Source organism: Vulpes vulpes, chromosome 5 (assembly GCF_048418805.1).
Source record: "Vulpes vulpes isolate BD-2025 chromosome 5, VulVul3, whole genome shotgun sequence".
Classification (NCBI taxonomy): Eukaryota; Metazoa; Chordata; class Mammalia; order Carnivora; family Canidae; genus Vulpes; species Vulpes vulpes.
Window position 1 is genome coordinate 77,176,897 of NC_132784.1, and position 15,142 is coordinate 77,192,038.

General features: G+C 37.0%; 1 protein-coding gene across 1 annotated transcript; it reads right to left on the reverse strand.

Moving 5' to 3' along the window:
* Positions 1-233: 233 nt before the first annotated feature.
* Positions 234-1,169, reverse strand: LOC112930586 (olfactory receptor 5M5-like). Its single transcript, XM_026012927.2, has one exon. The coding sequence runs from the start codon at positions 1,167-1,169 to the stop codon at positions 234-236; it is 936 nt and encodes a 311-aa protein (XP_025868712.2).
* Positions 1,170-15,142: the final 13,973 nt, after the last annotated feature.

The window sequence follows — 15,142 nt, forward strand, 5'->3', positions numbered from 1 at the left end:
TTAATTTCTATGAATGTTTATTATTATTATTATTGTTGTTGTTGTTATTATTATTCATTGAGATGACACTTTAAATGCTAGCAAATATTTTGATATCTTCTTCTAAGTCTATTGGCAAATTATGGAAGGCAAAAAATATATAATGACAGAAAGTGACTTGCTAATTTTAAATGCTCATCAAATGGCCAGATAATGAGATATACATACTACATACCTGTGACCAAAGTGTCTACTTAATTTAACAATTTCTTTTGGAAAACTTTCCTGATTGCATTTTTAACATCTTTGTTCCGCAGGCTATAAATAAAAGGGTTTAACATAGGACTCACAAAGATATAAAACACAGCAACAATTTTGCTCTGTTCTACAGATGTCTCAGAAGGGGGTCTCAGGTACATGCAGAACAGAGTCCCATAAAAGATGGTGACAGCCGTCAAATGGGACCCACAGGTAGAGAAGGCTTTGCGCCTCCCCTCAGCAGAGTGGATGCGCAGAATGGTGGAGAAAATGAAAATGTATGAGATGAGAATGATGGCTAGAGAACAGGTGAGATTGAAACCAGCCACCACAAACATGGCAGTTTCTTTGACATAAGTGTCTGAGCAGGCAAGGACTATGAGAGGTGGGTCTGCACAGTAAAAGTGGTTGATTTCATTGGGTCCACAGAAGGAGAGGCGAAGCATCAGGATGGTCTGTGCCAGACCATTCACAAAGCCATAAATATAAGGGGTGGCAACGAGAGAGAAGCAGACACACCTGGACATCTTGCTGCCATACAACAGGGGTTTGCAGATGGCCACGTAGCGGTCATAGGCCATCACTGTGAGCATATAATAATCGGTGATCACCAGGGCAATGAAAAAGTGGAATTGCAGAAGGCAACCCAAGAAGGAAATGGCTTTTCTCTTGGATAAGAAATGAACCAGCATCTGTGGAGAGACATTGGTGGTATAACAGAGGTCCACAAAAGAGAGATGACTGAGGAAGAAGTACATTGGAGTGTGAAGTTTTGAGTCACTTCTGATTAACAAAATCATGCTAACATTGCCAAGCACTGTGATAAGGTAGATGACTAGGAAGACCACAAAAAGGACAGGCTGCAACTCAGCTCGATCTGTCAGTCCCAGGAGAATAAACTCAGTCACTGCTGTGTAGTTGTTCTTTAACATTGTGTGTGCGTGGCTTCAAATGAGGGCTAAAAGAGGGGAAATAAATGTTTCATCGTGTCATCTGATAAGTCTTCTCTAAAACTTTAAACACTTGCGACATAAAAAAATAGCTTAGTCAATGCAATTGATATTTTAAATATCTCAATTAGTAGAGAGCTCCTTTTATAAAGGCAGTAATAATTTAAATGCTTTAATGAAAGTCTTCACATTGAAAAGACTTTACCTTATCTGCAAGATTTATTACATTAGTGCACTTAAAATGTCCTTAAATGTTGCTTTTTGGTGGGGGGAGACATGACAATCCTTGCTTTCTCAGTGTATATTTTTTCTTCCTCTTTAATTTTCTTTTTTTTTATACATATTCAATATTTATTTATTTATTTATTTATTTATTTATTTTTAAATTAATTTTTATCGGTGTTCAATTTACCAACATACAAAGAAACACGCAGTGCTCATCCCATCAAGTGTCCACCTCAGTGCCCGTCACCCATTCCCCTCCACCCCCCGCCCTCCTCCCCTGCCACCACCCCTAGTTCGTTTCCCAGAGTTAGGAGTCTTTATGTTCTGTCTCCCTTCCTGATATTTCCCAACATTTCTTTTCCCTTCCTTCTCAGTGTATTTTTGATGTGGTATATAAATCATCATGTGTTTTGCACAACTGAATCAAATGATGCATATCCCTGTAGAACTAGGTTTTGTCCTCCTGCCCCTCTTGACTCAAAATCATTTCAAGCATTTGTTCCCACTCAGCAATGCATGTCCTTCCCTTTATGTGTCCTCTGCTCAGGTGGTCCTTATATCTCCAAATCTTACTTAACTTTTAAGACTCAGCATCGGATCTCCTTTGTATTGTTTATTAATGCCAAAAATCAGGACCAAAATTTGGTTCATGAGGCACAAAAGTCAATTATATTTTTAGTATTAAAAAAATAATGTAGAGTATATGAACTGTACATATATATATACACACACATATATATACACACACGCAGACATATCTATGTATAAGATATACACATACATATATATCAGTGGTATCAATGGTTCATTGGAAGAGAAATTAGGGAAAACATGCATTAAAAGGCTCCCAGGCATGGGGGAGGAGAAAATAATGAAAAAAAGATTAACGAACATATCCACACCCTATAATACTTATAACTCTACCTCCTTTTAACTCTCACCAAAATTTAAAAATATTCTATAACATAAACTCTGAGTTTTACAATACATGTAAATATTCTTGCTGAAATAATAATATTGATCAGACAACTGAGACAAGACATAAGATACCTCAAGTGCATTTCCCCACATGTCTGTAGGTTGAAAGTACCATAAAGACCATCCTGGAAAACCTATACCATCCTTCATTAACACACACCCAGGTGTGGAATGTTACACTACTTCTTACTAAGAGTTATGGGGCCAAGGCAGGACAGGGATCATTGTAAGGTACTTTGTAAATATCTCCAACATTCTTGTTCATTGTGTTGTCCATTGTGTTGTCCACATGTTGTCCCATGTACGTTACTCTGCACATGTGGATTTTGGACTTAAAGGCCAGGATAATAAAATAAAATAAAAATAAAATCACCTAAATCAATGTAATCATAATTATTTTGTTGTTTTGAATAGTCTTCAGTGCTGGGGTGGTGTTTTAATAAATATTTGCTTATTAACACGTAAATCATGTGTCAAAATAATTAGTGTCTCTTATTTGTTACTGTAGGGTTAATGATGCAATGCAAACTTTAACACTTTAGATGATTTAACTGAGTATTTTGTGGCAATAACTTTCTTTCAATGAAACAAAACATAACATCCTACGTGATTTGAACAAAGAAAAACTCAGAGAGAAGTATTTGTAGGGAGACAGATGTGGTTCTGGGGACACGTGAGGCTTTGCTTTCTTAACATTCACCCTCACCCTGAAACTTTCTCACATAGATGCTTGCTGGAACTATACGGGCACCCAAAGATTGTAGATGGTTGGTCTTTATTTCAAGAAGACTGATGTCTCCTAGTAGTGGTCATAATTCAGTTTAAAGTGGAAAAGATTGAGTGAAGCCATCTTCATGAAATGCATTTTTAATTAACTTTAAATAATTAATGTAGATCATAAACCTAAGAGTGGCTGACTCTCTGTGAAGGGGTACAGAGCATTATACAATAGGACGCTTATAATTATAAAGAGTAGCATCATTAACTTGGAAGGAATTGGAAAGATTTTTAACACTACTCCCTAATTTTCTTCATGAAGTAAGAGAAAGTATTCATAGCTAGGTTTTGACAGTCATCAAGGTCAAAGATATTGGAAGTCCTCAGTGAGACCTCCTCACCAGAAAGCCCACATGTCCAATTCCTAGCTATGGGAATTGACCAAGTTACCCATCTCTCTGTGTCTAAATTTCCTCATGCATAAAATTTGGTTCTCACAGGAACTCTCTTCTATGAGGGATTTAATTCAGGTAAAATTTTAAAACATGTCTGACATGTAGGAAGCTCTTAATAAGTTGTGGCAATTATTATATTGAGTGGAAGATCCAGGTCTAGCCTAAAATAACCCTCAACATTGAGGTACCTGGGTGGGTCAGTCAGCTCAGTGTCTGCCTTTTGTTCAGGTCATAATCTCAGGATCCTGGAATTGAGCCACACTTTGGGCTCTCTGCTCCCTGGAGAGTCTCCTTCTCTCTCTCCCTCTGTCCTTCCAGCTCACCACTCCTGCTGGCTCTCTCAAATAACTAAATAAAATATTTTTAAAAATAAAATACCACTCAACATCAAAGTGTGAGTCTCAGGGACAAGAGTTTATCTAATCATTACCTATAGCCTCAGTGGCACCTAGAACAATGCTTTCCCAAATGGAGCCAGGCAATCATTATATATAGAATGATGTCTTCTCCGGTCAGTTTTGTTTCCATTTGAAGTACTACTCTACTGAACATTTATAAATACTTGTACTTTTAGAAGATCACTAAAATTTAGATCAAGGCATTTGCTAATTCATCATAATATGTTTCAGCCCATAATTTTATTTGTGTTGATTAAAAGATTTATTTCTTCATTCCAAGCTATATTTTCATAAAACCAAATCCTACCTCTGCAAGAAGGCTGATTTCCCAATGATAGCATGGATAGAAGAACCTGAGGAGTTTATAACAGATTTGTCATATAGGGACCAAATCCCTATGGTTTAATTATTCCTAGCAGCAAGTCATTCAGACTATGTACAGCCACTATCTTATTCTCTTGCAAATCCTAAGTTTGTCGAGGACTTGATTTGGGCCTGTTCCCCAGTATCAACAGGGAATCAAATCTCCTGAGAATCATAAAAGAATGGGATCCATCATTTATTTTAGTTATGGGTGAATATCTTATTATTTTTTGACTGGGGGAGTAATAGGTTCTCTTGTTTACAACATACAAAGTAAAATGGTACCTAATATACAGAGAAAGATTTGGAGTCTAGAATGCCATTGGTAGATTGACTGACTTCTGTTGAACATGGACAAGTTATTTACTAATTCTGAGCCTTGTGCTTTACCATTATTATTATTTTTTTTTTTTTTTTTGAGAAAGAGAGAGAGAGAGAGAGAGAGTTAGAGGTTTGGGGCAGAAAGAGAAGCAGAGATAGAATCTCAAGTAGGCTCCACGCTCAGCAGGGATCCCAAGACTGGGCTCCATTACAAGACCCTGAGATCAAGACCTGGTCCAGAATCAAGAGCCAGATGTTAAACCAACTGCACCACCAGCTTTATCTTTTTAATAAGAATAAGAACACATGGCTATGTGTGTACTATGGGAACATTATGGATATACCGGTAATATAAAAATGCTTGCTGGTGATTCTCCCTTTGTCACCTCACCCCACCCAGGCCTTTTGCCTTTTCTTCTCTTTCTCCTTTCTCCCCCTCAAGTTGAACCCTTATGGATCACACCAATAGAGCTCCTTGGGTGTCCAGTTTCAGGTGAGTTTGGCCAATGCCAGAAACCAGCAGGATATCAGAGGTGGGAGAAAGAGAAAAAGAGCTCTATTTACTTCCCATTTTCTCCCAGATGCACAATGAAGGTGCTAGAATGGCTGCATCCTTCCAAGAAAAACTCCTCCTGAGATGTGTGTTGGGAAAGAAGGTGGCCAGGGACTTGCTTCCTGCTTCTAGCTCTCTTTGGGTGGTGGTTGTGGTCACTGCATGCTCATTTCAGAACAGGGAATGGGCTCTACTTTCTGCTGCTAGCTTCCAGATGCTGCAACTTCTTCGATCAATTTCTGTAGCTTTACCTGTGTTCTGTGTCCTTTCACTAAATTCTCTTCAGGTAAAGAGTCTGAGTGGAATGTTGTTTTATGCTGTGTCCCTAGCACAGGCCTGAGCAGTATGCGGTAGTTCTTCAATACTGTTGCAATGGAAGTAGTAGAAGCAAGAATGATTATTCATTTTGTTATAGTTTTGGGATAGAGCTGGGTTTTGAAGATTCTGGCCTGGAGCTTAAAAAGACCGTTGAGTTACCCTCCTTCTGGATCCTGAATCAACTGAGGACTACACACAGGAGTCAGCTATTGTCCATAGCAGCATTGTTGCAGGTAGAATTGGATTTGACAATGCGGCTTAAACATGCTTTTCTGTTCCTTCCTTCTGAAATGAAGTTACCTAGCATAATCTTGGTCCTTCTTTTTCTTTCCAGAGCCAGAGCCAGTCACCACACCTGATTGAGTTGAGACATGTTCATGAATCACATAGAGAATTAGATGCCTTGTATTGTCTGTGTGGCAGCAGCAAAAATCCTTTCCATAATCTCACCCATCTCCACTCACCCTACTTAGATAAGTGTGTGGGGGAAGTAGTAAAAGGAATTCAAAAAGTCCTTTAAAACTTTTCCCCAAAGTCATTTAGAAATCTCTGCCTCGGGACTTCTGGGTGGCTCAGCGGTTAAGCGCCTGCCTTCGGCACAGGTCGTGATCTGGGATCTGGGATCGAGTCCCGCATCAGGCTCCCTGCAGGGAGCCTGCTTCTCCCTCTGCCTATGTCTCTCACTCTATGTCCCTCATGAATAAATAAATAAATCTTTAAAAAAAAAGAAGAAATCTCTGCCTCAATCCTTGTTACCACAATGGACACCCCTTTCATCTGTTTATGCATACCAGGAAAACTTTATCCCTGACTATCCCCTCTTAGTTTCATTCTTTCCCAGAGACTAATATCATTTTCATGACTTAAAAAAAAAAATTCTGCCTTAAATTGTTGTGATTTTTAAGAATCCATTTATTTCATAGAACATATTGAGTGAATACTACATGAAAGGATTTAAGTGCTAAAATCCATAGAATCTCACCAATCACAAAATATTCCATATGGACATTATTTTAGAGATAATTAAGCCAAAGCACACGTAAGTGGTTAAGTCAGTTGAGTGTCAGATCTTTGGTTTTGGCTCAAGTTATGATCTCATGGATCCTAAGATCACTCTCAGTGGGGAGTCTGCTTGAAGATTCTCTCCCTCTGCCCTTCCTCATTCTCAAATAAATAAATAATTCTTTAAAAAAAGAGTAATTAAGTCAAGTGTTTCATCTAACATAGGGGTAAGCTAAGGCTGAGAATAGAAAGTTAAATGCTCAAAGTCACTTGGTAAATTAATGGATGGTATCCATATCCATATGGCTAGTTGTCTCTAGTTGCTAGTTTTCAGAAATCACTAAAGATAGCATTTAGATTATCTCTAGCTATTGCAAAATTTACATTTTTCTTTAGCATCGATACTTTCATGTTTTGTCATTCCTTCTTAAATTGTTAGTCATACTTAGTACAACTAAAATAACTGATATCCATTAATACTGCTCTATTCTTTATATATACACATGGTTGATACATATAACGTACATAAATGGGACACAATGTTATATTAGGTTCAGGTGTACAACATACTGATTTGACAGCTCTTATATATTATGCTATAAATAATATGTATATGCTATCCTAATCCCAAGTGTAGCTACCATCTGTCACCATAAAGCACTATTACAGTATCATTGACTATATTCCCCATGATATACCTTTTATGTCCATGATTTATTCATTCCAAAACTGGAATCCTGTATCTCCTACATCCTTTCCTCCATTTTGTCCCTCTCCTACCCATTTCTCCACTGGCTACCATGAGTTTGTATTTAAGGATCTGTTTCTGCTTCTTGTTTATTAATTTCTTTTGTTTTTGTTTTTTGTTTTTTTTTAGTTTCCACATATAAGTGAAATCATATGGTATTTATCTTTTACTATCTGGCTTATTTCACTTAGCATAACAACCTTGAGGTCAATCTCTGTTGTCACAAATGGCTAAGTAATATTCTATTGTATACTTATATGTTTTTTCTTTATTCATCTATGAAGACTTGAGTTGCTTCCATATATTGGCTATTTTAAACAATGCTGCAAAAAACATAGGTGTCCATATATGTTTTTGAATTAGTGTTTTTCTTCTCTTTGGGTAAATACCAAGTAGAGAAACCACTGGATTATACAATATTTCTATCTTAATTTTTGAGGAACCTCTGTACTATCCTCCACAGTGACAGCACCAATTATTTATCCACAGTGAATGAATGTTGTTTTACTCCACATCTTTGCCAACACTTTTTTCTTATCTTTTGGATTCTAGCCACTCTGATGGATATTAGGGGACATCTCATTGTGGTTTTGATTTGCATTTCCCTGATGGGTAGTGATGTTGAGCATCTTCATATACCTGTTGGTCATCTGGGGATATAAAAGAGGATGGAAAACGCCCAACTCTGCAAAATGAGGAGAGAAAAAAGAAAACGCAAAGGAGAAAAAAAATTACAAAGCAATGATAGAGCCCTGGTAAGAAATGCTAGAGGGTAACACAGGTCAAAGTTTAGCTGCCTAGATGAATATTGTAGCCCATTCAATTATGAGTGAATGAGAATACTTTTGTTTCCAAAATAAAGGAAGAAAAGTTAATAAAAACTTTTAGCAAGAATTCATTGTAAGAATGGTCTTTCAGCTTATTTTTTATATGAATTCAATGAAAAAAAACTAATGAAAATAATAATGTTAAAACAAGATAAATGAATCCACTCACAATCTTACCAAAAAAACATAAGGGGATCATAGATCTAGCTCTCACTCTAAGGACTTCATTTAGGGTAAGCTCTATCCCATGCCTTAAAATGTCCTTGCATTTCACTATGTTAGTTAGGAGAATTATTGTTTGCCTTTCTTAGTTTTTGCACCATGAAACATCTATAAAATATGTTACAGGGAGATCAATGGAAATCTCAAAAGCCTGTTGTCAGGGAAATTCATTGAGGTTCAAACTCAGAAGCTGAGAACAAGAGGCATTGCTTGGGCATATTTCAAGCAAACAGGGTATAAATTGGTGTGCCTCACTTTAAGACTTTCTTGCAATCCCTTCCTGACTAAAAATGAAGAACATAAAAATGTTCTAACTTCAATGACTAACTTCTGGTTCTAAAATGCACCTATTTTCTCACCTCTGATTAAGGAAGTTCACTGAGGCCCTTCTAAGCTGTAAATGTAGCTGCATTTATACCAGGATGTGGGAGGTAGGGACAGGTCTTCAAGCCAATCTCAGAACTTGAGAATAGCAGCGATGAGTGTTATGTAGGGAATCATGCCTCTGGGATTAATTGGGACACTCTCAGATCAGAAAGCTAATCACATGCCTCAGTCTTACAGTCCCTAATGTCAAATTTCCTATTTACCCTAAGACCTCTGGGGAAGGCACACAAAAGAGATTCAACTTCAAATTTGGATGATAGGCTGATTTTTTTTTTTCATTTTGTTCTTTCACTCTAAAACTATGTCTTCTCCTAAAATCCAGAGCTCTCAGAATGTCCCCTCTGATGAACGTCAAAGTCTTGGGGAAAGTGAGTCACAGGTAGAATGGTGAAACACACAGGTCATTGTCAAATGCCTTGGTGAGTACTTCCTAGGTGTGGACAACTCTCAAGTAGATGATTCCATGTCCTCAAAATAACCCAAGAGGCAGGCACTCCATCGTGAACATTTGACTAAAGAGACAGAGGTTCCACTAAAGCGCCAGTGATGGACTAACACCCCCAGTGCCATAGAGCTGCTAAGTGGCAGGGTAGACTTCCATGCCTGTCTTCATGTCCCAAGTGGACTCCATCTTCAATTGTACGTAGCTGCCATGCCTCAACCTGCAGTCACAATTTGTCCTTCTGTCCATACATAGCTGGGTTTAAATATTCTCTGAGCTTCCTCTCCACTCAGCTCCTTCCTCATTCCCCCCAGATTCAAGTTGTTCTCCCCATAGGAAAGGCTCAAATACATGTCTTCTCAAAAGAGGTTTTCTTTGTCCCCCCTGAACCAAGACCCTAGTGCTCCGGGCACCCTGCCCCCATCGCAGTCTAACACACCCTGTTTAATTACCTGCCAATGTCTCTCTTGCCACCACGACATTGAAAGCCCATCTGGGCCAGGACCGTGATCTCAGCATGTAGCCTAGGCCCTGGAAGGTGATAGTTGATCAACAGATACTTTTGGAATAATGTAAGGAGTGTGCAGTGTGTACCTAATTCTGTGAAGACGCAACAAGTCTTGGTTATCCCCTCCCAGGTAACTTTGTATTTTATGGAGCATACTTCTTTCTCTCATAAAAATGAAATCTGTAGGGAGATGAAATGGAGTAAGTGACTAATTTGTGTAAGAAACCACGAGAAAGAAATCAGAATGAGGGGAATTAATTATAGGCCTTAGGCATTGGACATGTAATATGTGCCAGATTTAGACTTAGCACTTTGCAAGCATGAGTCCAGTAATTTTTCACACAACTCCATGGGGCATTAGTACTATTATCTTCATTTTACAGATGGGAAACTAAGGCTTAGAAAGATTAAGTAACTTTCCCTGGCCAAGGCAAATTACAAATTATGAGTCTGGGATTCAAACAGGCCAGTCAATAGTCCTTGATATCATGTTGTTGATAGTTTCACTAAGAAATGGACAAGCTTACATTGTGCTAAACTTTCTCCAGATTCACTGGCATTCATTCATTTGTTCATTCACTCATTCAGTCATTCATCCACGAGGTTAAAAATATCCAAGGAAAATTTTGTATTTACCACTATACTGTCAATGTAGAGAATATAAGATAAAGTGTTAAGATTTGTGTTCTTAAACAGTTTCTGTATCATCGTGGGATGGATAAAGCAGGGATATATAAAGTGTCACTGTTGTGTTTTCAATAGGTAAGAATTCATTAAGATAATGGTGGAAAATAAGGCAGAGGAGAGTTTACCATCAAGTTGTAATGCAAATGATATAATGAGAGTTTGTTAATCCAGATTTATTAAGAATCACTTATATTCCCCACATATTTGGGGAATATGCTGAATTTAAGATAATGAGTAAGGCCCACCTGTATGACAAGCGTCTTACTTTTAGTTTTGGCTGAGGTCATGATCTCAGGGTCCTGAGGTTGAGCCCAGCGTAGGGCTCCATGCTCAGTGAAGCGTCTGCTTAAGGATTCTTTCCCTCTCCTGCTTTCTCTCCCCCCTACTCAAGCACTATATCTCTAAAATAAATAATCTTGAGGGAAGCCTGGGTGGCTCAGTGGTTGAGTGTCTGCCTTCAGCTCAGGTAGTAATCCTGGGCCCATGGATCAAGTCCCACATCAGGCTCCCTGCAAAGAGCCCACTTCACCCTCTATGTCTCTGCCTCTCTCTCTGTGCCTCTCATGAATAAATAAATAAAAATCTTTTTAAAACTAACTAAATAAATAGATAATCTTGAAAAATAAATAAAGTAAAATGAGCAAAAGCAGACAAGGATCTTGCCTTCTGAAGCTGACAATCTGGAGATGATAAAATCATTAATCAGTTATTCAGAAAACACAATTTAATTCATGCAAGGAAAAGGGGGGAAAGATAAATAACATATTTTAGAAATACAAAAGAAGTTGTTATAAAATAGATCTAAGTAAGTATATTCACAATAAATTACGAAACTCAGTAATTAAAGAAGTTATAAAATAGATCTAAGTATGTATATTCACAATAAATTACGAAACTCAGTAATTAAATTAAGTAATTTTACCTGAAAGCAAAAAGGTAAAAATACATATAATGGGCAACAATTAACAAAAACAATGAAAAATACTGCTGGAGAAATATGAATATCGACAAAAACACTTCAAATCTTAATCACCTAGGATGGGATAGAAAATGCAAAATGCTAAAAGGGATAATGCTAGTTCATTACTGTACATGATTTTATAAAAGAGGAAAAAATACAAAGGAGAAAAAAACAAATCCATAAACATATCTCTCGTTTATTATATATGAAGCAATTAAACATTTGTAGGCATTCTGAAGATATATGTAAAAATTAACTAGATTGACTTAGAATTTTGCAGTGCTCAGCCTATCTCTTCTGTGAGTGTTTTTTTGACATCATTGACTTACAGAACTAGTAGTCTCAGAAGAAAAAGCCGAAGGCGAGCAGTAGGGTACCATGACATGGATGGATGTACAAATTGCTCAGTGGGATTGGACCACTTCTAATGCCTGAAGAGGGAAAAACATAACACTCCACTTTTGTTTCTATTTTCCCTGTGAACTCTTACATCTGCATGTGGCAGATTACCAGCCTGGGAAGAAAGAAAGGATGAGCAAGGCATGCACAACTGATGACAAATTGCAACACATGCTAACCCCCCTGGGTAAAGAAGCCCTGTGATGGCAAGTACCAAACAAAAAGGTGGACACAGAGCTCAATACAGACTACGAATAGGTATTTTTTCTTGTTCATTCTCGTAGCCACACTTCTGGCCCAATGAAGTGGTATCATGTGCCTTCTGGGAAGATAACAGGACTGAAATCTGGAGAATAAAGTATTTCTATACGTCTTAATTGTATCTCCTCTCAGATATACTTCAAGAAAATTCTCCAGTGTTCAAACTTCCAGAAAAGGGGTGGTAAAACTATTTTTATAAATATAGTCTACTACATTGAGGTTCTACAAGGGAGAACCAGGTTCTACAAGGTTCTACAAGAGAGAACCAGAAACAGACTGACACAAATATGAAAGCTTGATACATGACAGAATTTTCATGCAAGTCTTTTTTTTTCCTAGTATCTTTTAGGTAACAGTTTTATTGAGACAGAATTCACATACCATACAATTCACCCATTTATAATGTATAATGCAGTGGTTTTTAGTGTTCACAGAATTGTGCAACCATTGCCTTAACTGATTTTAGAACTTTTCATCACCTTAATAAGAAACTCTATACTCTTTTAGCTAAAACTCCCAACTTCCTTATCCTTTCCCACCCCTAAGCAATCACTGATCTACTTTCTCTATATATAGATTTGCCTATTCTGGACATCTCATTTAAATGGAATAAAAGAATATGTGATCCTTTGTGACTGTCTTCTCTCACTTAATGTAATGTATTCAAGATTCATCCATGTTATATATCATGTATCAGGACCTAATTTCTATTTATTGCCAAACTATTTGATTATATATTCTAATGTTCTATTGTATGTATATACCACATTTAATTTATCCATTCATCTGTTGATGGACATTTGGGTTGCTTTTACTATTTGGTTATTATAAGTAATGCAGCTATGAACTTTCATTATGAGTTTTTGTATGGACATACATTTTCATTCCTTTTAGGTAAATACCTAAGAGTGGAGTGCTGGGTCAGTCACTTAGTCATTCTAAAAAATCTACCCCTTTCAATATTATCACTGTACTCTCTGCTATGAAAGAGAAGGAAATTAGGGGCACCTGGGTGGCTCAGTAGGTTAAGTGGCTGCCTTCGGGCCAGGTCATGATCTCAGGGTCCTGGGATCAAGCCCCCATTGGGCCTCCTGCTCAGCAAGGAGTCTGCTTCTCCCTGTCTCTCTCTCTGCCTCCTCTCCCCTGCTTGTGCTTATGCTCTCTCTCTCTCTCTAATAAATAAATAAAATTTTAGAAAGAGATTACTCACTCAAATCTTAACGAGAAATGTATGAAGTCTTTTTTTAAAAAATATAAAACAGGGATCCCTGGGTGGCGCAGCGGTTTGGCGCCTGCCTTTGGCCCAGGGCGCGATCCTGGAGACCCGGGATCGAATCCCACATCGGGCTCCCGGTGCATGGAGCCTGCTTCTCCCTCTGCCTGTGTCTCTGCCTCTCTCTCTCTCTCTGTGACTATCATAAATAAAAAAAATAATAATAAAAAAAAATAAAATTCAACAAAAATTAAAAAAAATATATAAAACATATTTCTTTCACTAAAGATCAGAATTAAAGACTGTTTTGCAACATTTATAATACCAGAAAAAATAAAGACTTAAAGATGAAATATTTCAAAGCATTGAAAGAAAATACAAGAGAATATCTTTATAATAGGAAAGAGTTGTTTCAACAAGACATACAAAGCACAACCATAAAGGAACATTAAAATTGGAAGCCCATTAAAATGAAAAATTTCTATCCCAAGTATGTCTGGCACAAAAGTGAAGTACAAGCTACAAACAGGTTGAAGCATCGACATTGCAGATATCATTAAAAGGTTAGTAGCTAGTAGACATTATGAAAGCAGCTATTACAAATGTATGGAATAAAGATAAAACAACCCACCTGAACAAAGAACAAAGAATATAGACGTGCAACTAAAAAGAAAAGAAAGAAAAGAAAGAAAACTCTGCCATTAGCATCAAAGAACTTAAAAACGCTTCACCTCCCTTATGAAGCCATTTTACACTGATCAGATTGGAAGACATTTTGAAAGCCTAGCAATATATAGTATTGTATTGGCAAGAATATGGAGTGAAGACCAATCTCACACAGCGTTTGCAGGAAAGCACATTGGTAGAGCAATTTGGCAATATCTCCTAAATTTATTTATTTATTTTTTTAATAAAACTTTTTTTTAATTTTTATTTATTTATGATAGTCACAGAGAGAGAGAGAGAGAGGCAGAGACACAGGCAGAGGGAGAAGCAGGCTCCATGCACCGGGAGCCCGACGTGGGATTCGATCCAGGGTCTCCCAGATCGCGCCCTGGGCCAAAGGCAGGCGCCAAACCGCTGTGCCACCCAGGGATCCCAATATCTCCTAAATTTAAAGATGCTCTTTTCTTATGAACCAGAAATTACCTTCCAGGGAATGTACATGAGAGGGTCTCTTGAACTGGTATATACTGAAAATTTCAAAGGAAAATGTCTTCCTAGATTTTCATATTATCCAGGAACAAGAAAAATCATTAACAGAATGGATAGATCATCTCTGGTATATTTATATACTGATGTAGACTATCTGAGTGAAAATGATACTACATAATTCAGCATGGATGAATCTAACAATATTTCATGAAAATAGAATAACTTACAGGAGAGCATGATTTCATTTATAACAATTTAAATATACCAAAATAATTTTATGTAATTCTGTGGATACATAAAGACCAGCAAATATTAGAACTCTACTTAGGGATTAAAAAAAATACAAAACATTAAATTCAATGAGAGTTTAGTGAAGGCAAAGGAGAAAGGAACATAGTCAGGGAGGGCTCAATTTGAAAAAATTTGATTATATCAAATGTCTGAAGCAAAATTGGCATAGGTGAAGACAATAATGATTAGTTTGCTTGCATAGGTTGTCTTTACATTATTTTCTATTTCTTAATATAAAATGGAAATAGTTCATAATGACACATTTAAAATGACCATTAAATCACTTTTATTATGGGAATGAATATTGATATAAAAACAATCTATAAGGAAAGTTGCCATTCTATCAAAAGTCTTATGAATGAGGATATCATTGGAACAGATTTATTGTTCTAAATATTGTTTAGAGCAAAATCTGAGATACACAAAGACAATCATTGTTATGTGATTTCTATGAAGAGAAAAAGGGAAATAAAATTTTCACCTATGGTGATTGAGAAGGTTCTGGATATTAATTTGGAAATTGT

Excerpts from the sequence above, each read along its gene's own strand:
- LOC112930586 (XM_026012927.2), bottom strand. The coding sequence starts at position 1,169 with ATGTTAAAGAACAACTACACAGCAGTGACTGAGTTTATTCTCCTGGGA.